The sequence below is a fragment of the Nilaparvata lugens genome, chromosome 2, assembly GCF_014356525.2.
Source record: "Nilaparvata lugens isolate BPH chromosome 2, ASM1435652v1, whole genome shotgun sequence".
NCBI classification, from domain to species: domain Eukaryota; kingdom Metazoa; phylum Arthropoda; class Insecta; order Hemiptera; family Delphacidae; genus Nilaparvata; species Nilaparvata lugens.
Window position 1 is genome coordinate 41,589,914 of NC_052505.1, and position 27,730 is coordinate 41,617,643.

The window sequence follows — 27,730 nt, forward strand, 5'->3', positions numbered from 1 at the left end:
TCTGATCTTGAATGAATTTTGTACAAGCACAGTTTTCACAAAAAAAAAATCCAAAGTTGAATACCAGTTATAGGTATCCTCTTGGGAATTATTGAATAATCAACCACAAAAGTCAAGTGCATGGCATTTCTTCTGTTATTCTGGACTGAATGCGATTGTGAACATATACAGAATCAATCCTGATCACAAATGAACTTTGTACAAGCACAGTTCTCACGGAAAGAAATATCAAAGTACAATATTTGTAATAGTGATACTATGAGGAATTCTTGGAAAATCAACCACAAAAGTCAAGTACATGGCATTTCTTGTGTTATTATATCCTGAGTGCAATGTTGAACATATAGAGAATCGAATCTGATTTCGAATGAATTTTTTACAAGCACAGTTTTCATGAAAAGAAATTTCAAAGTTCAATATCAGTAATAGTGTTACTAAGGGTAATTCTTAAATAATAAACGACAAAAGTCAAGTGCATGGCATTTCTTCTGTTATTTTGGACTAAATGCAATGTTGAACATATATAGTATCATTCCTGATCTTGAATGAATTTTGTACAAGCACAGTTTTCACGGAAAAAAATTCCAAAGTTTAATACCAGTTATAGGTATCCTCTTGGGAATTATTGGATAATCAACCACAAAAGTCAAGGGCATGGCATTTCTTCTGTTATTCTGGACTGAATGCGATTGTAAACATATACAGAATCAATCCTGATCACGAATGAATTTTTACCAGCACAGTTTTCATAAAAAGAAATTTCAAAGTTCAATATCAGTAATAGTGTTACTAAGAGTAATTCTTGAATAATCAACCACAAAAGTCAAGGGCATGGCATTTCTTCTGTTATTCTGGACTGATTGCAATTGTAAACATATACAGAATCAATCCTGATCACGAATGAATTTTTACCAGCACAGTTTTCACGAAAAGAAATTTCAAAGTTCAATATCAGTAATAGTGTTACTAAGAGTAATTCTTGAATAATCAACCACAAAAGTCAAGTGCATGGCATTTCTTCTGTTATTTTGGACTAAATGCAATGTTGAACATATATAGTATCATTTCTGATCTTGAATGAATCTTGTACAAGCACAGTTTTCACGAAAAAAAATGCCAAAGTTCAATACCAGTTATAGGTATCCTCTTGGGAATTCTTGAATAATCAACCACAAAAGTCAAGGGCATGGCATTTCTTCTGTTATTCTGGACTGAATGCGATTGTAACATATACAGAATCAATCCTGATCCCGAATGAATTTTTTACAAGCACAGTTTTCACGAAAAGAAATTTCAAAGTTCAATATCAGTAATAGTGTTACTAAGGGTAATTCTTGAATAATCAACCACAAAAGTCAATTGCAAGGCATTTCTTCTGTTATTCTGGACTGAATGTAATGTTGAACATATATAGAATCATTCCTAATCAGGAATGAATTTTGTACAAGCACAGTTTTCACGAAAAAAAATTCCAAAATTTATTACCAGTTATAGGTATCCTCTTGGGAATTCTTGAATAATCAACCACAAAAGTCAAGTGCATGACATTTCTTCTGTTATTCTGGACTGATTGCGATTGTAAACATATACAGAATCAATCCTGATCACGAATGAATTTTTACCAGCACAGTTTTCACGAAAAGAAATTTCAAAGTTCAATATCAGTAATAGTGTTACTAAGAGTAATTCTTGAATAATCAACCACAAAAGTCAAGGGCATGGCATTTCTTCTGTTATTCTGGACTGATTGCGATTGTAAACATATACAGAATCAATCCTGATCATGAATGAATTTTTACCAGCACAGTTTTCACGAAAAGAAATTTCAAAGTTCAATAAATTCCTGATCAGGAATGAATTTTGTACAAGCACAGTTTTCACGAAAAAAAATTCCAAAGTTTATTACTAGTTATAGGTATCCTCTTGGGAATTCTTGAATAATCAACCACAAAAGTCAAGTGCATGGCATTTCTCCTGTTATTCTGGATTGAATGCAATGTTGAACATATATAGTATCATTCCTGATTTTGAATAAATTATGTACAAGCACAGTTTTCACAAAAAAAATTCCAAATTTTAATACCAGTTATAGGTAACCTCTTGGGAATTCTTGAATAATCAAACACAAAAGTCAAGTGCATGGCATTTCTCCTGTTATTCTGGACTGAATGCAATGTTGAACATATATAGAATCATTCCTTATCAGGAATGAATTTTGTACAAGCACAGTTTTCACGAAAAAAAATGCCAAAGTTCATTACCAGTTATCGGTATCCTCTTGGGAATTCTTGAATAATCAACCACAAAAGTCAAGTGCATGGCATTTCTCCTGTTATTCTGGATTGAATGCAATGTTGAACATATATAGTATCATTCCTGATTTTGAATAAATTTTGTACAAGCACAGTTTTCACGAAAAAAAAATTCCAAAGTTTAATACTGGTAATAGTGATACTATGGGGAATTCTTGAGAAATCAACCACAAAAGTCAAATGCATTGCATTTCTTCTGTTATTATGGACTAAATGCAATGTTGAACATATATAAAATCATTTCTGATCACAAATGAATTCTGTACAAGCACAGTTTTCACGAAAACGAATATTTCAATGTTCAATATTAGTATTAGTGATACTATGGGGAATTCTTGAATAATCAACCATAAAAATCAAGTGCATTGCATTTCTCCTGTTATTATGGACTGAATGCAATGTTGAACATATATAGAATCATTTCTGATCATGAATGAATTTTGTACAAGCACAGTTTTCACGAAAACGAAAATTTCAATGTTCAATATTAGTAATAGTCATACTATGGGGAATTCTTGAATAATCAACCACAAACGTTGTGGCACACCTCTCCTACTCTCTCCACAGTTGAAGAGGAATGCGCTCTTCCGAACCTAGTTCTTTCACAATACCGGGTACAATTATTGACCCAAACACTGGATATGTACCATTTAGGTATTTCTGAAATGTTCCATTCAGTTCGGGGAAAATGATTCTTATTGTTATATAATGTAATAAAAATTATGTTGGAGGTTCGGTATGACAAACAACTATTGATTCCAATGATAGTATTTATTCTACTGGCATCTTTAGCCCAAAGTACAAGAATGATTTTGCATTGAAATTGTATATATCCCATCATTTAAGGTCTCAATACCACATTTACAAAGGAGAAGTGACTCATAAAAACTAACTAGACCCTTATAACTACTAAATGAATAAGAAATAAAATAGGTTTCATACCCAAATTTCATACCCCAAACAATATTGATGTTTCCTTTACCAGCTCTCAAACAAGAAGAAGGATGAGCCATGAAAAACCCTCCAAAAAGACATTCTAACCTCAAAATTGAAAAAAACATATTATGACAAATGATTAATTCTTTTAATTTTGATTAGGATAAAGTAGATGATAATCCATTGTGAATATTTTTATATTAGTTTTTTGGTTTAAGTTTGTAATAAAGAATGAATTAATTTAGTTACATTTCATATATACTCAATATTTGTGCAGTTGCAGTTTACTTAATGTTTTTGGTCATGTTATATTATAAATATTATTCAGTCCTATTTTAATTTGTTCTAATGAATATTCAATTATAATAACATTGGTTACATTATTTCAATTCATTGCACTTAACTTGTAAAGTTATTGAGTGGCGCGCAGTTTGAATGTTCACATTATAAATGCCCCCTCTTCAGTTAAAAAAAAAATTGTTGACTGAATTTTTTTCAAAACATACAAAAGTTTGATTCAAAAGTTCCAGTATACTTCTTTTTCAGTTGAACGATTTTTTTAATCAACATTTAATTCTTTTTTAAGAGATCATATTGCATCAACATTGAACCAAAAGACAAGTAGACTGTTGAAGTTCATAGAATTGATGAACCAACGTGCCCACAGTTTGTTGTCAAAGTAGCAATTTGATTTGGTGGAGAGACAGTTATGGACTGCACGTTGATTAAATAATTCTGTATATAGGATTAACCATTATAGGCATAATCGGAACTGGAGTGGTGAATGTACTAAGTTCTCAATCATCATTATACAGCACAGGCAACAAGGTAAGAAAAATGACTAATTTTTTTTTCTTGATTTTTAAAGCACCTAGTTAAAGACTAATAAGCTATTCTATTTTGACATAAATTGATAAGAATATTGTTTGTGAAGGTAAAACCCATTGGTTAAGCCTTCTATATTGGTCAAGGATTAAATAAACATTATTTGAAAAATGACTAATGAAATGAAAAATCACTGAACTGTGCTTGTACAAAACTCATTCGTGATCAGGAAGGATTTCATATATGTTTAACATTGCATTTAGTCCATAATAACATGAAAAATGCGATGCACTTGACTCTTGTGGTCGATTTTTCAAACATTCCCATGAGGAGTTCTTCAACTAGTATTGAACTTTGACATTTTTTTTTTGTGAAAAGTGTGCTTGTACAAAATTCATTCGGGATCAGGATTGATTCTATATATGTTCAACATTGCATTTAGTCCAGAATAACAGGAGAAATGCCATGCACTTGACTTTTGTGATAGATTATTCAAGAATTCCCAAGAGGATACCTATAAGTGGTATTAAACTTTGAAACTTTTTTCGTGAAAACTGTGCTTGTACAAAATTCATTCGTGATCAAGATTGATTCTATATATGTTCAACATTGCATTCAGTCCAGAATAACAGAAGAAATGCCATGCACTTGACTTTTGTGATTGATTATTCAAGAATTCCCAAGAGGATACCTATAACTGGTATTAAACTTTGGAATTTTTTTTTTTCATAAAAACTGTGCTTGTACAAAATTCATTTCTGATCAGGAATGATTCTATATATGTTCAACATTGCATTTACTCCAGAATAACAGTGAAAAATGCCATGCACTTGACTTTAGTGGTTGATTATTCAAGAATTCCCAAGAGGATACCTATAAATGGTAATAAATTTTGGAATTTTTTTTTTCATAAAAACTGTGCTTGTACAAAATTCATTCCTGATCAGGAATGATTCTATATATGTTCAACATTGCATTCAGTCCAGAATAACAGAAGAAATGCCATGCCCTTGACTTTTGTGGTTGATTATCCAATAATTCCCAAGAGGATACCTATAACTGGTATTAAACTTTGGAATTTTTTTTCGTGAAAACTGTGCTTGTACAAAATTCATTCAAGATCAGAAATGATACTATATATGTTCAACATTGCATTTAGTCCAGAATAACAGAAGAAATGCCATGCACTTGACTTTTGTGGTTGATTATTCAAGAATTCCCAAGAGGATACCTATAAATGGTAATAAATTTTGGAATTTTTTTCGTGAAAACTGTGTTTGTACAAAATTCATTCCTGATCAGGAATGATTCTATATATGTTCAACATTGCATTCAGTCCAGAATAACAGAAGAAATGCCATGCACTTGACTTTTGTGGTTGATTATTCAAGAATTCCCAAGAGGATACCTATAACTGGTATCAAACTTTGGAATTTTTTTCGTGAAAACTGTGCTTGTACAAAATTCATTCAAGATCAGAAATGATACTATATATGTTCAACATTCTATTCAATCCAGAATAACAGAAGAAATGCCATGCACTTGACTTTTGTGGTTGATTATTCAAGAATTCCCAAGAGGATACCTATAACTGGTAATAAACTTTGGAATTTTTTTTTTGTGAAAACTGTGCTTGTACCAAATTCATTCCTGATCAGGAATGATTCTATATATGTTCAACAATGCATTCAGTCCAGAATAACAGAAGAAATGCCATGCACTTGACTTATTGTGGTTGATTATTCAAGAATTACCCTTAGTAACACTATTACTGATATTGAACTTTGAAATTTCTTTTCGTGAAAACTGTGCTTGTAAAAAATTCATTCAAGATCAGAAATGATACTATATATGTTCAACATTGCATTCAGTCCAAAATAACAGAAGAAATGCCATGCACTTGACTTTTGCAGTTGATTATTCAAGAATTCCCATAGTATCACTATTACAAATTTTGAACTTTGAAATTTTCCCGTGAAAACTGTGCTTGCATATTTCATTTGTGGTTGATGATGATTCAATAGATCATCTTTTCTACTTGGATACAGTTTTTATTTATTCAAAGTAATACAAATCGTACTATCATGCCTGCATAATATACTGCCTGCATGAGCGGTAGTGTAGCTGGCAGGTAGCCAGCATAGGGAAATAATCAATGATATGTATGACCTTGACTCCATCTTCAAAAGCGTCTAATTAAAAAACGGTGCTTGTACAAAATTCGATTTTTGCATATTCAGACGACACAAAATTCGTAGTTTATTGTCAATTTTTTTCGCATTTTTTCTGACATGTGCACTACAAGTTCACACTTCCAGCATAGGGAAATTAGCATTGGAAAATGACCTTGACCGCGACTTCAAATGCATGTAAAAAAAACTGTGCTTGTACAAAATTTAATTTTTGGATATTCTGCCGACACAAAATTCGTAGTTTATTGTCAATTTTTTTCAAATTTTTTTGGGCTTGTGCACTACAAGTTCACGGACACCATGACACTCGTGTTCCTTAAGGAGCGGCCATTATGTCGTGTACATTTGAAATATTTCAATCTGCTCATAACAAAATCATGCATTATGCTTTTTAAAAACAATTTCTGGTTCAGATAATATGTAAATTCAGGTTTTCAATTTTTTAATAATGGAATTTCAATAATAAATGGTTCAATAATTCTTTTTTATTATTATTAAAAATTGTTCTTATTCCTGTAACTTGTTATGATTCATAAGGCATTGGGATAAAAGGCAAACCTCAAAAAGAGTTTGAAGTTCCCAATCTAAAAATCAACAATTCAGTTCCCAGTTGGAATCTAAATGTTATTACTGTATTCTCTGGGAAGAATTTATTTTACAATTCAAAGCCAAACAATAATCCTTGAACAATATAACAAAATAACACATCATGTTGTTCAATCTATAAAAATAACAGCTGATAAATTTGATAATTGGTGAACAGATTGGAATATTTCAAATGTACCACCATAAAGACCCCACATAATGTCGATTTTGCAATGCAAAATTGCATTTGATTCAAATCAAGGTCTATAAATACAGGTCATGACACAGTCCCGTGATGCATTGCAAAATCGCCATTTTATGGGGTCTTAGTTCACCAATTTTCAAATTTATAAACTTTTATCATTATGGATTGAACAACATGATGTGTTATTTTGTAATATTGTTCAAGGGATATTGCTTGGCTTTGAATAGTTTTTCTATTTTGCAGAGCTAAAATGTATTAAGGGCTTGTTCTCTGGCTGCTTTCATTGTATTTCTTTCCATTTGCTTGTTACATTGCTTTTTTGTTTTTTTTTTTTTATTATTTTGTTATCATTTGTATTAGTTGGCTGTGTTTGGTTATAGTGTTAGTGTTATTGTGTTATTGTTATATTTATTATTCTATTGTTGCACTTGCTGCTATTGAATTACTGTGTGTCCTTTGTTATTGCTAAAAATATTTTGTTAGCTATTGCTTTAGTCATTGAATTTGTGCTGATAGTTTCTAATGCATATGTGTACATTTTATTTCATATTACTGTTATTAGTTGTTATACTTCTGAATTGCTAAGTTACTTATTTGACTCTATGTTATGTATCTCATATTTATATTTATATTTGTCATGTTATTTTTGTTGATCTTGTTACGATTGTATTCTTTTGAAATTGGTGTATACCGTTGGAAATGTAATAAATAAATAAATAGTAAACTAAATTGTTCCGACAGAATAATAATATTTAGATTCCAACTAGGAACTGAATTGTTGATTTTTAGATTTAATTGATCAGGAACTTGAAACTCTTTTTCAAATTGACCTCGCATATTTCTGTCTTGTCCCAATGCCTTTTGAATCATAATCCTTGAGTTACAAGAATAAGAACAATTTTTAATAATAAATAAATGAATAATTGAAGCATTTATTATTAAAATTTCATTATTAAAAAATTGAAAACCTGTATTCACATATTATCTGAACTAGAATATTGTTTTTAAAATGAACAATTTTGTTATGATCAAATTGAATTTGATTGGATTTTCAAATGTACCGCCATAAAGACCACATAAAATGGCCACTCCATAAGGAACCACTGAACTCTATACTAACTGGAATGGACTAGCAACACAAAGAAAATGAGGCAGCTGGTAAAGATAGGCAACCCGCATTGCTGTGGGATTCGTCATTTTGTAGCACATTGGCTCTTATGGAAAAATACATTGCACAGTTTCAATTTCTATTTTATTCCTATATTGTATGTCTTATTCCATGGAAGCGTTATTTTTCCTTTATTAAGCAGTTCATTGTTAACTTTTTGAGAGCAAAAATAATGAAATAGGTTGAATATGAATAAAGAAAAGATTTTTTTTCATTTGTGACTGCAGTAGTCTCAGTATTGTCAACTTTTCACAAGCAAGGGAATAACTTTGGGCCAGATTTCAGAGAAGCGTATCATCTATTTATTTTTATTTATTTAACAAGGGCAAATATAAACTGTCATGAAATGATTGGGAATGAAAAAACAGGCTCATAGTCCTTATTATTCCAATCCCAAATTTTGTTTGTACACAGTCCAAAGGAGGGTTGTGTTTAATTGAAACTATTGAACACAGTCTTATGTTTATTTTGATAGAATTATGTAGGTGTGCATTGGTGTAATTTCAAATCATGTAAGAGTGGGAGTTTCAGGAAAGAAGCAAATAACGAAGATACATTTTATTATATTATATGACTATGATAAGCAAACAGTAAAATATGCTACATAATTACCAGAGTACAATGAACAATTTGAAATTGAAAGGTTTCAAAAATTAATTACAATTCAGCTAATAAATCTCATATTTTTCACAATAAAAGTAGATGAATAAAATGAATTATGTTGACTCATGATGATTATTAAATATGATGATTATTAACACAGGATTATCAAATATATAATGATAGCAATGTACTGGGTATTCTGATAATATTTCAAATCATGTAAGTGTGGGAGTTTCAGAAATGATGCAAAGAAATCTATTAGCCCAGTCAAATAGTCATTATAATGCGGCCCGACCAAACAAAAATTAAGGTAATTGATTTTATTGTTTTAAACGGTCCATTTGGGTATTGGTAAGAGTAATCTATGGTTTTCCACCAAAATTTCTGAAGCCATAACTTTTGGCAGCCTAAAAACCAAGAGATACTGGTACTTTTTTTCAGTTTTTTCACGATATCTCAAAAACCAATTGTTTAATCGATATTTTTGTTCTATTCTTTTTTGGAGAGCATTAAATTCTCTACAATTTTCATCCCCTAGATGTTCTTCTATCTCCAATAGGAAGCGAGTTATAGCTCGTTGAAATTTTTTATTTTTTTAAACTTTGTGAAAAATCGTTAAATCCATGTTTTTTTCCTTTACCTTCTTATAAAGTGGTATGTGGTATTTTTTGATCGTAATTAGAGTATTACTAAGTTGTCATTATCACTAATGATAGATTTGGAATAAAAAAGGTATATTTAGGGTGGTGATTCAATTTATGAGACTCATGATTTGGCGCTAACTTCTTTTGGGTGAATTCAGACCAACTGCTAATTGCTAAAAACGGTCATTGTTGGGAATAAAAAGTGTACGCTATACAGTGTTATATTGTGAAAAGTATAAAGTATTCACTAGAGTACATTTCATAAAAATAGTCCAGTTGAGGATGAAACAGCAGAGTGCCTCCTCCACAGCCACATACTCTATTTACCTAAGAGTGAGTTTATAGTCCAGTGAGAGTTGATGCATGTTTCCAAATCAGCTGATTATAAATTGAAGTACATTCATATTTCATATCTGAACCTGATGAATTGTTAATGTTTGGTGTTTTGGTGGTGGAGGGGGGTAAGTATGACAAAAAAAATTATGATAAATGGAAGTAAGAAAGAGAAGAAAACCCCATACAATAACCAGAATTTATTATTATGCAGCCTGATAGTAAAACAAAAGAAATTTGGAAACATGTCAATAAAGAGTGGAACAAGCAGTGCAGATAATCCAAAAAAAATCATCCTTGTGGAATGGAGAAAAATAAGACACATGATCCAAATAATTGTCCGAGCGAAGTGAGGTCTAAGATTCAAGTCGATGGTTTGGCATTTCTCTTAATGTTTAAATGTTTAAATGTTTATATGTTTCGCATTTACGGCGAAACGCGGTAATAGATTTTCATGAAATTTGACAGGTATGTTCCTTTTTCAATTGCGCGTCGACGTATATACAAGGTTTTTGGAAATTTTGCATTTCTAGGATAATATAAAAGGAAAAAGGAGTCTCCTTCATACGCCAATATTAGAGTAAAAATAAGACTATAGAATTATTCATCATAAATCAGCTGACAAGTGATTACACAGATGTGTGGAGAAGCCAGTCTATTGCTGTATTTCCATAAGGTCTAGTACAGTTTCAATCAGGTACTTGTGGATGAGAATACTGCGTGAGGTCTACTGTTCACAGAACTACTAGTTATAGACTAATAGCCAACCTGCCCATCATATCAAAGCTTCTGGAACGAACAGTTCATGACCAATTAATTAGTCAGCCATCTGGGGAGTAATGAATTGATGTTTCCAGCATCAAGTTCAGGAAAGGGTGTAGTACAAATACAGCTCTAGCCGACTTACAAAGTATTCAATCATCTATGAAAAGAGTTACTAGTGGAGTAGGCTACCACAGGGATCAATCTTAGAACTTCTGATCCTCCTATATTTATATTGATGATTTTCCAAAGCACCTCACAGATAAGAAAAGGTACATCCTTTACGTTGATGATACAACCATTATTTTACCCACCAAACAGAAAGAAAACAATAGTAGAGTGAACTTGGCAATTGAAGAAGCCACATAAATATAAAACAGTCTGAAACTGAGTATCAACAAAAAAATCTGGTGTGGAGCACTCACACAACTTTCCTTGCCATTATGGAAATTTCCATTAAACTGGCAAAATCCGCCTCATGTGAATCCAGCGTAAGAGTCGAGTTTTCGGAAATAATTAAAAATTAACTTTACTTAATAACTTAAAATTCACTTATTAACTAATAAACTTTAGTATAATATAATTAACTTTTATATAAATAAGTTATTAATATAATTCACTTTTTGAATAACTTAAGTTGAAAAGACTAATTCAAACTACAAACTACAGTCCTTTGTAGCTTTGTTTATTGTGTGAACTGTAGACAATTATTATTTTCCAGCGGAATCAAGTAGGCCTACACAATTTACTACACCATCACTCATTCCAATCTTTTATCCCCTCAAAAATCTCGACTAGAATGAAATTTTACGAATACAACTATTATAATTATCATTATAGAATATTTTCTTTTCGTTTAGGATTTACAATTGAAATATCAAGAAAAAATTATCAATTTTCATGCTGAGAGACAACTTCTAGTACTGAGATAATCATAATTTATAACAAGAAGAATATGATAGCGATTAAAATAAATTCAGTTATTTCTGATTTTCATGTTTATTGAAATTTCAAATAAGAAACTTCAAAGGAATCTACAATTTTACTATGGAGCTTGGGAAGCCCTTCATTGTGGTGCACTCCGCTGCAGAGGGAGAGGTCCACAGTGCACGGAGTGAGGTCCAACAATAACACAACTGTAGTACAGGAGAAGATTCGAAAATCAATTCTCTGTAATGTAACTTATTCCACTACAAATAATTCCTTATTAGCTTCAAAATACTTACTGTCAAATTTATTATTTTCAGATCAAGCGATTGACTGAAGAGAAACTGAAAAGTTTACTCACAACAGAAGAGTGGAACGCTCTGCTAGCTACAGCTAATGACAAAGGTGGGTAATCTTTTTCTTCTCCTGCACATTATCACTTGGAAACTTGAATCACTCACGTCACTGGCATATTCTATTGTGAATTAGCCTACACTATTGAGAAATGATATTATTAAGCAACGCCTATTTAGAGTAAAAGAGAGTTAACAATAAGTTTTAGAATACATAAGTTTGGATTGCATAGGTTTGATTATGGGAGATTAATGATATGTGGAGTCGTTTGTGGATAATTAATGTATGGATCATTATATAGAGGTGTGCCGCCAAAATTCATACCGTACCATTAGAAAAATGCATACTACCCAATAGAATTCTATTGAATTACGACACGTACAAAGTTAGATCCTTGTGAAATGACAAACTATTTTAGTGTTCATTATTTGTAGTCCAATTTCAAACACAGGCCATTGCTCCACTCAGAATTTCAGACGCCTAACTTTTGAAATTTTGGGAGTGTAAAATAAAATCATGGAGTTATTTATACTTTTTGTGTAGTTGAGAAGTTGATATTGTGGTAATTATTCATATTGAATGAAAAAAATAAGAAATTGTCAAAAAAACACAGAGTTATTTCTAAGTTGAGTTCGCGGCTATGGTAGTCAACGTTTTGCTAATCAAACAAAAAGACCGATTTGAAAAGAAACAAACAATAAGAAGCAAGTATGAGAAATTATATATGAGTTGAGTATATGAATTCAGCTTGATGTAAGATTTGTAATTTCTTATTCCATAGCCTACATTCTACACTGTTTTGTTTGTCAAATAATATGGAATGTCTTACTCCAGTAAGCGATGACTGCCATTTTGGAAAGAATTAGTTTGGGAAGTATATGAGACATACATTTGTTTCTTACTTTGTTGCCAATTATTTATTTTTCAAATCAGAACTATCAGGATCAGAGCACACTATAACTTACTTTATCAGTGAAAGCTGAATTTTCGAAAACCTAATCAAGCATCCATGGTCAAAGCAAGAAATAGAGAAACTTGGGATTGAAATGACAAAGGGTGCTGTCGGCTCAAGCACATTAAACATCTTATCAAATCATATAAGTTTTTATAGTTTAAGTGGCAAAGGGACTTGAAGAATATTCATGACAAACGTCAATGAGATTATTCGTTTAGTAGCCTAGTCAATTTTGATTTTTGAACAGTTTCCTGCCCTTAAGCTGCCACTCCAATAAAATCAAAATGGCATAGGTACCACTCCATAAAATCAACCTACAAGATAGACGATGGACTGAGATTTTTTTATTATTTCCTCAAAGCAATATGACCCATAACAATATTATCCATATAACTGTCACACAATGATTGATTAGAATTCAGTTTTTCTTGGAAGGTAAATTACAAGTTAACATAATGGCAAATCATTTATAAAGAGTCAGTTGAAGTGTTGATGAAGACCGCCCTGATACGGGAAAGATTAGTTTTAAAATAATTTGAAATAATAATTCTTAAGATTGGCACAATACTTTCTTTGTGAAGTTATATTGTGGTAGTCATTCATACTGAATAAACATACTAGATATTATCCTACCACAGATTTATTAAAAATCGAGTTACCGTTTTCGGTTGTTACACCATTGATCAATAAGAAATTTTGCTAACTCAAGTTTTTACGATAGTGATATCAATTTATTTGAGCAAAAGTTTACAGTATTTTATGTGTCTATATAGAGGAGTGGAAAGAAAGTAAATAAATGTATGTAATTTATCAACCATTACTTCTTCTACTTCTACTTCTGAATCAGTGGTTTTGCCTACCATACTCGAGTGAACCGCACGAAAATAGTAATATAAGAGTACATGCAACGTTGCCAAATAAGAGCTCTTCAGCTCTTAGTTCTTCTAATGTTCATACTATTTTCGTGCGGTGTCTACTAATAAAATGTCATGCCCTTGTTAGAATGTCAACATTCACAGAAAGCAGTGAAAAGTGAATCCGGTCATGTTAAAACGAAGACCTCACTACTCTCGGTCAATAAATTGAAATATAGTCAGAAGGTCATTTTTCAGGAAACAGCCCTGAAATACTTTATCTTGGTTTTCAATGTATTTTGGGGCGCTGAATTCGAATCTCAAATTCGCTGTCACGCCAGAGGGCGGCTTCATCCCAAAAAACACACACATTTTGGAACTTATCCTATTTTTTCATTCTATTTCGAAACCCTTGGATTTTTCGAAAAAGTATTACCTGCAATATTGAATAAAATAAAATTTCCAATAAATTGAGTTTTTTCACAGGATTCTACGATTTCTGGTTTTGAAGCTGCAGATTTTCAAAAAAGGGGTATTTTTCAAAGTTTTTTTTTCTGGAAATTTTCACTCTATGCTACATTTTCAACTTAATGTATTATAAATTAAAGATGAAAAAACACATATCATTTGAAAGTAAAATTAATTCTAAACAAGATTCCTTAGAAATTTTGAAATTTAGTATTGAATTCTAGTTTGAATTTAAACGGGAGGGGTACTAGCGATAATATAACACCATGTCCTACAGATTACCTTTTCACAAAAGCGGTAGGTTTTTTCAAACTCTGGAAACTCTTACTACTTCCACTCTATGCAACTCATTCATTCATTTACAACTTCAACTATTCAACTACCTAATTTATTCAACTCGGAGCATTATAAAGTAATGATGAAAAATCACTTATCATGGTATGATCACATATATATCATATTTTTCAATGATTATTTTTAATTCAGAAAACTCTCACTACTTCCACTCTATGCAATTTATTCAACTTGGAGCATTACAAAGTGATTATGAAAAATCACATAAAAAATCATGTAAGAGTACAATTAATTTAGAACAAGAATCCTCAGAAATTTTGAAGGTGTAAGCCAAGACTCTTTGCCAAATTACAATTTATCAATTTTTTCAAAATTAAATTTAGTATAGGGGGGAGGTGGAGTAATAGCGAAAATATAAAGCAATGTCCCACAGCCCAAATACACATTTTTTATTGTAATAACGTTTAAGTCCTTTCTAACTCATCAAATCAATATTTTGGATCAAATTGTTATACAAGGGTTGTGTTCTATCAGAATTACCTTACTTAATTTCAGAATTTCCTAGTGAAGAGGTCTCAAAGATCAACATTTTAAACTTTTGACACAATGATCGGACTTTCTTATAGGCTACTTCAACTCATGCTCGTCAAGCTCGTCAAGACGGTTCAAAATCATGTAGGCGTATCATTTATGTAGAATTTGATCATAAAATTGAAAATTCATTCTTGAGTGTACTTAAACATAAATTTCCAAAATGTTAACCCATATTTTGAAAAATTACCAATTCCTATATTCAAAGCTGTGCATCTCGGTAACCTAAAAAATGGTACTTTGTCTTGAATTGTAGTAAGGGTTCTAGCCACGACGCCACACTTAACATAACGTCACACCTCCAAGTGGGCACCTTTTTGCTTTTTGAATATCCCGTGAGGTGTGACATGCGAACTACTACCCATCGGCACTACCAAGTCGATAGGCGAGTATCATACAGGAGTAAGCCTGCATTGCAGTGGAACCATCCCAATTGACCGTCCACCCTCGGTCGGGGCACTGCGCCGTTTCGGCGGTACGTGGGCCTGGTCGGGGCCCGGACGTATCCTCTAACTCGTCAAAAGCCCAGGAAAAATACCGTACTCGTGTTCCCCAATCGCATAGTCTCCTAGGTGGGCGCTTGCACGTCCACCGCACAGATGCTCAAATGGGGACGCGAGCGTTTCGGAAAGAAGCACCAGTGAGAGGGGTTTTTCGAGATGCTATGATGCTACTTCCAGAGACGGAGGCGCTACCCAAGTCCAAGTCTATTTTGAACCACGCGCTAAAAAGCACGTAATTTCACATGCCTGCTACTTCACATAACTTACCAGACGGGGTACCCGTAGTCTGGTCTCTCACTGGCTAACCCCGAAACTCCACAGACTCCCAGTGACGGAGACCTCAGAGGTGACTCAGTCGAACCATGAACCTCCAATCTCCAATAGTCTGGGGCCTTCACCCAGCCCCCAAAATCCAGACTACCTACTTCCAGGGACGGAACACACAGTCAACACGTGTGCTATCTGCTATGGTTTTCCCTGGATGGGGGTTTTTCCCTTCACCATTAGAACCAGCACCCGTGACTGGGGGATCCAGTACTTCCTGAGGGGGCGAGAAACAAGCTTCAAAATAACTCAGGAAAAAGTTCCCTAGGAGCTCAAGCACCAGCCTGATTCCTCAGTGACCTGAATAATTGTACTGCAAAATCTCTCTTTCATGTAAAGTGAATTAGTACGCCTTTTGATGTATTGTCCACCTACCATAGCCTAAGTTTTTCATCTCGTGTTGAATAGGAGTATTCATTTTTAAATATTGATAGCAATATTGAAGTTTGGAAGTATGGTATATTGTACTTACCACAAGAAGTAGAAAGAAATAAAATAAAATTAAATACACTTTGCAAAAACATTGCCACGTTATTTTGAATATATGACATGACAGTTGATTGATGTTTATGTCTATTTTGTTGAATTTAGAACCCTAAAACGAGAAAATTAAGTGCGTATAACCTTCAGCGCTTCAGGTGGACATTTTGCCAACTACAGTAACAAAATTCTTGGTTTTAATCTTAATTCTGGAATGATTAAATGATTCTAAATAATACTAGACCTATTATCATTTTTTTATTCTAATCTTACCTTATTTCTAATCTTTCACGAGACTAAACATTCACCTTTCCAGTTTTCCTTAACTATTCCCCAACTTTAAACTTACATGTTACACTTGCGCAGAACTTTCTCGAAAGAGAACGTTCATAAAATTGCAAAACGTAAAGCCTACCAGATGGAATGAAAAAAGTTTTGAACATGATATTTTTGATCAGTAGCAGACACTTTGAGCGGGACCTTTTAAATGTACGCTGTGGACTGTGGTTCAGTACTCTACGGTCAATTTTACCCAGAGATAATCTTTAAGGTCTTTGATTTTACCCATCTATCACTGAATTCTGACTTTAAAAAAAAATTTTAAACAGTAACAAAATACACTACATAGTCTGTGAAGGTGACATTCTACAGTACCTGGGTAACAAAAAATGTGATTGAAGAATTTGTTTTTAAATGAGGAAGACGAATTAAGTAAAAAGTAATATTATTTTTCAGTTTTCGTAATATGTATGTGTAGGGTACAGCGGTTCACTGAATTTGAATTTTATTCATCTTATGAAAGCAAGAGGTTCAATTTTTTTCAACTTATAATTGACCGAACGCAGTGAGGTCTATGTTTTAACTCGGGTTTTCTTTCGTCTGTCTGTATGTATGAACGCATTTATCTCACGGCTAAACACGACAACGCAAACGCGTTGATAAAATTCTATGAGATTTAGCAGGAATATTCCTTTTTTAACTACGCGTCGATGTATATACATAAGGTTTTTTGAAATTTTGCATTTTAAGGATAAAATGAAAGGAAAAGTAATTTCCCCCATACTCCGATATCACTATATTTATTATACCATCTACTCTGAAGATAGGATTAATCAGACTATAAAATTATATTCATAATCAATCACAGCTGATAAGTGGATACTTATTTATTGCATACATTACACAGATTTCTAGAGAAGCCGGTGAACAGGTGACACCAGATACACGTGGATGAGAAAACTGCGTCACAAAACTACTAGTAATTTGGATAGAATCATTGTTGACATTATTCAATTCTAATTTTAAACTTGGATATCAGAGATTTTCTTGAATTTTCAGTACCATACAATACTGTATTAATGTTACATTTTTGAAAAATAATTTATCTCAAATTCAAATTCTAATTCATTCAAGTGGCTTACCATATTTATGATTATTTAGAGTTTTATTATTTTTTATTAGAGTTTTGAGTTCACTAAGTTCATAGATATTATCTTGAAGTACAATAAGAAAAAATTCTTCACCTCAAGTGATAAAATTCTGGGTTTTAATGCTGTTTCAAAATGTTTGTTTCCTCTACATAGTTCTCCAACTAAGCGGAATTTGATGAGAACACATCAAGTAGGTTCTACAATTATTATGTTGTACACCAGTAATCAGTTTCTGGCTTGATCTAAATTATTAACATCAGTTACTGTTGGAGAGAATTGTTCCATGAAATAATAGTCGTGTAACAAAATATCAATATAACATGGAAAAATGCAATCACAGACACGTGTCTAAATGAATTATTTAGCATGAAAATGTTGAGTAGAGTTAATAGTTTTATTCAATGTACCTAGAAATGTATTCTAGGTACATTGGTTATTATGAAACTTCTACAGTACCTACTGTATCACATCACTATATTAATATTCACATCAACTTTAAAAATTGTAGGTAATGGAGCTGAATAATCTTACTACCTAACTTACTTTTAAAACAAAAAATACGGTACGTGCTTTTGCTGTACTATCTGCTATTCACGTGCGCTTTATTTCTACGCTCAGGCTTACTCCATTATCTATAAGCTACACATGCTGTATCAGTTCTGAGCAATTTTTATCAGAGTGTCTGGTGTAACATATAAGCTGTCTATTGGTTTCTTTTTTATTAGCCATATTATTATTATTTTGTTTCATAGTGACTAAACAACCTTCTTATAGAAAGGGGGTTTTATCTTTTTTAGTGTAGCCTATTTCAGAAAAGAGCCTGGACTCATGTTGATGTAATGTGTCATAAAACTATCTTGTCATAAAAATATTCTATTCACAGGAATAATATTATTGTTACTATCCAAACAGAATACCACATGCTTTTATATTTGTCTGAGATTGTGAGCTGTTGGATTATCCCCTGTTGTGTTCAATCTTCGTAATTCACCAAGTTAGATATTATCGTCGTTTTAATTACTTCATTACATACATACATACATACATACATACATACATACATAATATCAACAACACTACCGTAGTAGTATTTTGAAATAGTATGTTTTATTGCCTATATTATAATTGTTCTCATTAATTCATTTTTTTGAGTGGTAATGTAAGGAGCAAGACAGTCACTCACCTAAGAATAATTATTGAATCTCAAAATTAAGGTAATTCAATATTCCTAACCCACACCACATTAGACGTGTCAAATTGAGAGTACAATTTAATATAGAGTCAATATTGACTTAAATGTATTGTTGGTGATCCATCTTCATATTTTACTGATAGATACAATTTTTGAGTAAACTTTCAACAAATACAAACCGACTGGAATACGAGAGAGTGAAACTTCTAAATACGGAGTTTATTTAATATTATTTTTAAATAACAGTTAACCCGTGCTTTGCACCGGATAAGATGTTGTATTGTAAAGTGTAATCTACTTGTGTCAAGGAAACATAAAAAATAGAATAATAATTTATAATTTTGTTGTAATTACGTGAAAAATCTCCTCTATCAGAGTTGAAAATTCTCAGCGAAAAAAAAATAGTTTGATTGGTATAGAAACCAGCATCCTTTCATAAGCCAATAGTATAACATTGAAGGTAGATAGATAACAACTTAAGCAAAAATATCGCGAACTGGAAATTTAACAAACTGAAAAATTTTCAGACTGAAAACTTGACGTATATTTATTAAAACCTGACGAATTGTAAACTTGACTTACGGAAATTTTCAAGAACTGAAAATAGGCCTATATGATAATCCTCAGAAAATTCAGAATCTTAATGCAAAATTGCAAGTTAATCAGTCGAGTAGCTCAGACGTGATGATGCGTCATTCGTGTATGTCCTTTCTCGTAGGCCTACATAAGCCATATTATTCTTCTCTTTAAAATATTATTATAGATAGTGATTACGGTATCATATTAATAATTAATTATTGGAACAATCGATCGTTTTTTTATTGAAATAGTGAAAAATTATAGTACCATTTCCCTATTGAAAGTAAATTAGAAACGATTTGAGTGATGAACATAGTTAAATTTACGTGTTGCGCAGATCCGAACTTTGCAATAGTCTACCCGCGGATCTCGAGGCCTGCGCGGGAGAAGAGAGGCGCAGGTGAGAGCGAGAGGACACTGGATGTGGAGGCGGGAGGCAGCATTAGGCGCAGATTTCGTGTGCACCTGGCGCGAGCCGAGGGTCTGGTGGACCCCAGCTTTGTGGCTCTCAGCCGCTGGCAGAACCGCACCTCTCTGCTTGCGCCCGATCTCATTGAGACCGACTGCTACTACACGGGCGTTGCCCCCCATCGAGCTGCTGTCGCCGTCTGTGGAGGAATGGTAGTACACTCAACTATTCAAATATCAGAATAGAATGGAAATTGCCTCTATCCTCAATAAAAACAATAAAATCATACACTACAATCATGTCTAGAAACTAAACGAATTATATAAGTGGACAAAAAAAAAATGATTGCAATATGAGAAATGTAATAACACAAGACAAAATTTTTGACTTAAACAGAAAGGTTGTCTGCCAGGAGACCATTCAAATATTCTCTATTCATCTTCTCCTCGAAGAAAATGTTTTTGAAAGATGTATTTTATTTATTGAGTGTAGCCTTACAACACATCAATAAACTATAAAGTATACTTTGTAATAATGAAACTATAAAATGAAACATCAGGATCTCTACCTCACTTTACTATCCAAAATTTAAATTTGCCTCACAAATTAAAGAATAGAAGGAAGCAAGGAGACTACACCAAAACTTGAATAGAATGGAAACATTCTTTATCTTTGAGCAGTAGCATTACAACATATCAATAAACTTTAAACTATGAAATAACCTATCTAATAATCGAACTATAGAATGAAACATCGGAAACTCTATCACACTTTGTGACTTCATTAAAATAACAAATATGATGAAGTAAATAGACTACAGTTACCGCAGTGTTTATGCAAAAATTTATAAATAATCTAGCCTAAATGTATTACGTTCTTATCAAGTATTTTGATAGAGCTACTTAGATCTACAATTACAGAGAATACTCCAGTCACTATATACATTGGTGCATGCAATTTATATTGTAGTTCTGAGTTTTTAATATATATTATTTGGGTACATAAGAGAAGTCCAGAATCAATTTCTTCATGCAAAATTTCCTTGTGCTAGATACAGAGTGGCCCAAAAACCTTGTATTTTCGGCTCATTTTCCAGTTTTCAGCTATTTCTGCCAAATCTTGTTATCGGACAGAAAAATTCGCTCCCACCTTTTTTTTAGATTATAAAATTCTAAATAAAATGAGATCATTCGGAACTCTCTATCTCCAATGAGTACTGAGTTATGATTTTTCAATAATGAGTGGAATTTGAAGAAAAAAATCAATTTTGATGAATTTTAGTTTTTGATCAACAATATCTTCCGATTGTTACCATTATTTAGATGTATAATTCAAAATCCTTCTGCGCGTATTTCTGTGCTCTACAATCTGAGATCAGGTAGAGCGCTCTATCTCATATAGATCTCCAGGTACACCTGACAACAATGCTCCTTGTATTGTGAAAAACACCTAATTTTCAGCTTCAACTATCATCACCAACTACATTGTCCTCACATTGATATTTTTCACATTGACATAAGTTCATGAGATTATGTTCTATGAGAATCACCCGTTGGATGCACTTCATTTCAGTATTTCATAGTGGAGAGGCGCGCTTAAGGACAACTCGAGGATCAAAATTTCAAACACTTATAACTTTTGACACAATTCTCAGATTTCACCGTACTACACTTCATTCTTCTCAGCTCGTCGAGGCGGTCCAAATTTATGCATCATAATTTGTACTAAAGGCCAAATTTCAATGAAGTAGAGAATAATGAAGTGCAGTACGATGAAATCTGAGCATTGTTTCAAAAGTTATAAGTGTTTGAAATTTTGATCCTTGAGGTGTCCTTAAGCGCGACTCTCCACTAGGATACTGGAGATTCTCTTTAATTGAATATTACATTATATTGTTAGATAATCCATTCCTTTCAATATATTGTACTGTTGTGATTCCAGTCTATAGAGATGGAACATTGTTAGGAATTCCTCAAAGGAATTCTATTTTCTAGAAGATTTTCTAGCCACATTAGCTCCATCAGCGAAGCTGATCTTTCTTCAGGAACAATGTGGACCAGATAAGGTCCAAATTTATAAAATTCGCATGCAAAAGCATTTGTGTAATCAACTTCCATCTTCCGTGATGCTATCATCTTCTCAAAACAATGGAAAAGATTGAAGATATGTGTGCTCTGATTAACCATTTCCTCTGGCCGGAACTTTGCCCTCTGGTCTGTTCATTGTCCAGTATGAAGGTCAAGAGTAGAGGATGCACAGACAAATAGCTTCGACTATGGCCGATATGCAATTTGCATTTCAGCTGTCTCAATAAATAAGATCATAACGCTCACTTATTAGGATGTTCAGACCATGAGAAGACACATCAAGGGCTCACTACTGTATTGCCAAGCATGAGAGCAGTAGATGGAGGCTGCATGTTCTCTTATTTCTGACAATCACACAATAATAATGTAACATTTGTACGATAAAATAGAATGTAATCGAGTTGATTTTGTTATCTTGCACATCAAGACAATCTAAGACTCTTCAAATTGATAAATTTAATCTATGACAAAAATGTATATAATAATGTTATTAGAGAACCTGGGAGCCATTAATAGATAATTTATTAATTAATTTCAAAAGAATTATTTGTGATTATATAAATATTGAACATTTGAACAATTGCATATTGAAAACATGTAAATAAATACCGGTAGCAATATTGAAACTAATGTTAGTTTTTACTTTATAATAAAATGCTTCTTTCTTACAACAGCACCTTTTATCAAATCTGTATTGCTAATGAATAGCCTTCATATTCAACAAACCAATAACCGATTATGGTATGTAGTTTTCAATAATTCATTTTCTCTCATATTAGCTGATCTCTTAGCTTCTGTGAATGCATTGGATAAATCCTGTATTTTTATTCTAAGTATGAGGCTCCTTGTAAAGCAGCCTCTTTAAGGTTTGCTTATTCATTCAATAAACGTTTTCTCTATTCTATTCTATGAAGAGAAGGATAGGCTATTCTCTGTTCATCCGACGAATCTTAGAATTTAATTGTACAATTAATTCTACCTACTATAGGAACCTGATCAAAAATTTCAAGTTTGAATTCTCACTAAATATTTTTTAATTTTTTTCAGAGAGGAATTATAACGATGGAAAACTACGACTATTTTGTGATCAATCCTCTGCCTAATCGTTTACACAAACGATCCACCGATATACCACACATCATAGTGCAAAAGACACTTCTACCACAGCACAAGTGCTCTCACGATTTGATGTCAAGTGCAACAAATCAGTACTCATCAAATACACAGCAATTCACTGAAACAGCCCAAAAACTGCAGTCGAACAGTGATCTAGGCTGGAAACGGTTCCGACATTTTTTCAATCAGCCATCATTACTGCCAAATAACATAGACAGTGTATCAAAATTTCGGAACGAGAATTCAATAAATAATTCAAGTGATAATAGTTTTAGTACAAATAGGGAGCAATTATCTAGTAGATGTGGCAATGTGAGAACTGGAAGTGAATTCAGTTCTGAACAGCCTGTTGATCCTAGGAGAAGCCAAAGTAAACATTGTGAAGATTCTTTGTCTTTGGGTGATTCAAAATTTTCAGAGATCAATTACAGTGAATATAGAAAGCTAGATAGGAGACGTAGGATGGTATCGACTTTATCACCAGTGTATGTGGAGACGGCTGTGTTTGTTGACAGAGACCTATTTCGTCACATGACCATCAACTTCCCATCTGACACTGAGAAAGAGCTGGTGAGATTTGTCCTTGCAATGGTCAATGCAGTAAGTACGATTTCTACAAGGAACTTCCTATAAAAATACCAGTATGAATTATGCATTATTCATTATTCATTTAGTCCATAACAATGGGAGTTATAAGAATACTTGGACACAACACTAATAATATATAGAATACTGCACAATACAAAATGTATTATTCAAAACTAACTTGTATCAAACCCATCGATCCAGAATCTTCAGTTTGATATTTAAATATAGAGAGAGTAGACTTATATTTTTGATTTATCATCATTCGAGTAACATATTCAAAATTAAAAAAATCACATTGAACTGAAAATGTTCATGCTTATTCATAAGTGATGGAATCGATAAGATTTATGATAATTGGCGAATAAATCTACAGTTCCAGCTTGATTCTAAATCACTCTAAACTTGTATTTACAAGTGATACCAAACTATTTATTCAAAGGCGGCATGGAACCTAAAAAAACTACAAAACTTCTTATTACAAAATGTAAATCTGTTGATATGTATAGAAATTATCAACTCAAGTGAATGGATAGCTATCATAATTATATGTTCTACATTTAACCAGTACAGGAAGAGGATTTCGTGAAAAATGATTCAATCAAAGTCATTCGTAAAAAATCATTCAATCAAAGTCATTCGTGAAAAATATTTATTCAAGAGAATTAAGAACACATTTGGCTTCAAGCATCCAAGCATGTGCACGTCATTTTTATGTCCATTCATTTTTTATGTAGCCTTTACATGTTTTTCTCCAGAAAAGGCCATTACAATAAAATCGATAATTCTATAGTGAGGTCCACGTTATAATGGCAGTGGATAAAGATAGAAGAATAGCGATGCCAATTCTCTGCATTGATTAATTATATTTCTACACTGTCAAAAACATTATTGTCAATGTTGTGGACCTCGAAAAGGATAGTACCACCGGCTATGTCGGTTGATAGACAAGGATAGCAATACCAAAGTTGATCATTGCCGTGCTACCAATTTCTCCTTAAATCGGTTGGAATAGCATTTAACACCTATTAACCTAAGGATAGTTGTCGGCTCCAATGTAATAGATTCTTGATAAATTATGAATGGATCTATCGCCTATGAATGAGAAATCCAGTTTTCAGAGCAAAATGAACTTATAATCTTCAGATGAATTTTTGAAAATATAGTACAGAAATACAAAGAACAATAAGTTACAAGTCTAAGCATCTAAAATTAGGTACTACAAACTAAAGTACTTATCGAGTTTACAGTTGAAAAACAGTGGCTATTGGCTTGTATACACACAAAACAAATTATATGGACAAAATAGAACACTATAAACTGTTTAAAACTCAATTTAAAACATTAATAAATTCACATAAATGAAAATGATTCAGAGCAAAAATTTACAACAACACATAGCCAGCCATTAGTTTCAGAGAGAGAAAGAACAGGAAAAAACTAAGTTACAAGTCACAGAGCAAAGCCGTGTCAATTTTACAGACACGTCACCAAAAAAAATTATAAATTACAAGTTTAGAATTCACATTTTATATTTGTTCTCAATAAAACTTTATTTTGAAACTATTATTTTAAATTTTTATATATATATTCTCTATTTAAATAAACCATTTATCTAGTAATTTTGTTAATCCAGCCTCGGTGACACCATGGAACAATGCAACAATCATTTACGATAATAAATTCTCCGTCAAAAAGTTTGTCTGTCTATCGATAACTCTGATATTTACTATAAAGTTTCATAGATCTCGAATTGAAGATTCGATTCCAATGTGAGAAAAAAATGTAATATTACATCATATACTGTCATTATAACGTGGACCTCACTTTAGATTCTACACATTCAATAGAGTATTTACAGATTTTTTTTGGAATTCCAGGTTCAACTGCTGTACCATGACCCATCTCTAGGTAGAGTTGTTAATTTTGTAATGAAGAGACTGGAAATTCTACATGCTGATCCGACTGGTCTCACAAGATCACACGACATCGACCGATTTCTCAACAATTTCTGTGCTTGGCAGCGACTGGAGAATCCTCCTGCGGACTCCGACCCTCTTCACTGGGATCATGCACTCATACTGACTGGCCTCGATCTTTATGTGCTCAGCAAAAATGGCAAACTCAGCAGTCAAGTAGTTGGTGAGTGAAAATATTGTATGTCATCATTTTTTTGGTGTACCGGACTAGTGACGAATGTGATATCTTGGTAAGGTATATCACTACCTTAATTTGGTTATGTAATTATGAAGATAATTGAATAAGAATAAAAACGTCAAATTTATTAAAATATCAAGATAATGGCTCCATTGATTACACCATTATCAATCCCTGGTAATATTTTTTGATTTTACCAGATTATTGATAACGATTTAACAACCGAAACACAATGTCGATATTTCAATGGAGTTGTGGTTGTGACAACTTCGAGTTTTTTTATTCAATTATTAGCTTTTATTCACTTGGATGAAAATTGCATATTGTCAAAAACTATAACAATCCAATTGGTATATTGATAGAGCGTCAGGTATTCACCAACTACTTTCGAAAACTGAATAATTTGTAAAAAAAAATGAGAACTTTATTACCCTTGCCGTGCTACCAATTTTTCCTAAATCGGTTGAATAGCATTTCACACCTATTAACCTAAGGATAGTTATCGGCTCCAACGTAATAGATTCTTGATAAACTATGAATGGATCTATTGCCTATGAATGAGAAATCCAGTTTTTAGAGCAAATGAACTTATAATCTTCAGAAGAATTTTGGCAATACACTACACAAATACACAAAGAACAATATCTTACACGTTTAAGCATCTAAGGTCACTACAAGCTAAATACTTATCCAGTTTATGTAGTTGAAAAAAAATGGCTATAGGCTTGTATACACAAGAAACAAAATACACAAACTTAGAACACCATAAAACTGTTCAAAACTCAATTTAAAACATTAATAAATTCACTTAAACAGAAAATTATTCAGAGAGCACAAAATTACAACACACACAGCCAGCCATATTTTTAGAGAGAAAGAAGCCAAGCTCCAAGTCAGGACAAAAACCACATCTCAAAATCAGTATCGATGTCACGGACACGTCACCAAAAAATTTATAAATTACAAGTTTAGAATTCACATTTTATATTTGTTCTCAATAAAACTTTATTTTGAAACTATTATTTTAAATTTTTATATATCATCTCTATATTATCTGTTAATTTTGTCAACCCAGTTTACAGAGTTTGTTTTTTCAGTGATACCATTGAACATGCAACACAATCATTTACGATAAATTCTCAGTCAAAAAGTTGTCTGTATATCGATGACTCTGATATTTACTATAAAGTTTTATAGATCTCGAATTGAAGATTCGATTCCAATCAAGAAAAAATGTAATATTACAAATACCCCCCTCTTGACATAAAAATTTTACTGTTTGAAAATTTAAAGAAAAAATTACATTGACCCAATGGAAAATTTTGAATTGTAAATTCGAGAACAGTAACAATTTTTTTATAAAAACATTACATGTTGTCCTATAACATTGAAAATTATTATAAAAATTCATCAATAGCATTTGTTATATGTTTCCAAACAATATTTCAAAGTATAGAGTATCAAAATTACTTTTGATTTAGCTTTATAATTTAAAGGAAAATATCTCAACAGAAAGTTTAATATATAAAGAATAGTTTTTCGAAATTGCACATAAATTTAATAGATAGAAAAATTCAATTTTTTATTGCATAAAAAAATTTAGTATGTTGAATAAAAAATTATTATTATTATTTATTTTTTTTAAATGAATTGATGAATTGTTACATTTAATTTTCACATAAAATTTCAATAAATCAAAAAATGTTCATTTCTTTCACTATTGACACGGTTGATTTTATCGATGCAAATTTTGGAAAACAGTCCGTTAAGGCACTCAGTATGATTTTCAGTTAAGTGTGACTCCAGTGTGATGACGTTAGTGTTGGGCTGATCCGAATACTCGTAGTGTTGGGCTGATCT

General features: G+C 32.2%; 2 protein-coding genes across 2 annotated transcripts in view; one reads left to right on the top strand and one right to left on the bottom strand.

Annotated features, from left to right (window-relative positions):
• LOC111049950 (mucin-5AC-like) overlaps positions 1 to 16,452 on the bottom strand; it is a 119,099-nt gene extending 102,647 nt beyond the window's left edge. Inside the window, exon 1 of the mRNA XM_039421239.1 lies at positions 16,308 to 16,452. The gene's annotated coding sequence lies outside the window, so the exon portion shown is untranslated. The remainder of the gene's footprint in view (positions 1 to 16,307) is intronic.
• LOC111048600 (A disintegrin and metalloproteinase with thrombospondin motifs adt-1) overlaps positions 1 to 27,730 on the top strand; it is a 93,634-nt gene that overhangs the window by 35,954 nt on the left and 29,950 nt on the right. The window contains exons 2-5 of the mRNA XM_039421240.1: positions 11,813 to 11,897; positions 19,854 to 20,137; positions 23,060 to 23,728; positions 25,594 to 25,855. Coding sequence (XP_039277174.1) covers positions 11,813 to 11,897; positions 19,854 to 20,137; positions 23,060 to 23,728; positions 25,594 to 25,855 — 1,300 coding nt within the window. The remainder of the gene's footprint in view (positions 1 to 11,812; positions 11,898 to 19,853; positions 20,138 to 23,059; positions 23,729 to 25,593; positions 25,856 to 27,730) is intronic.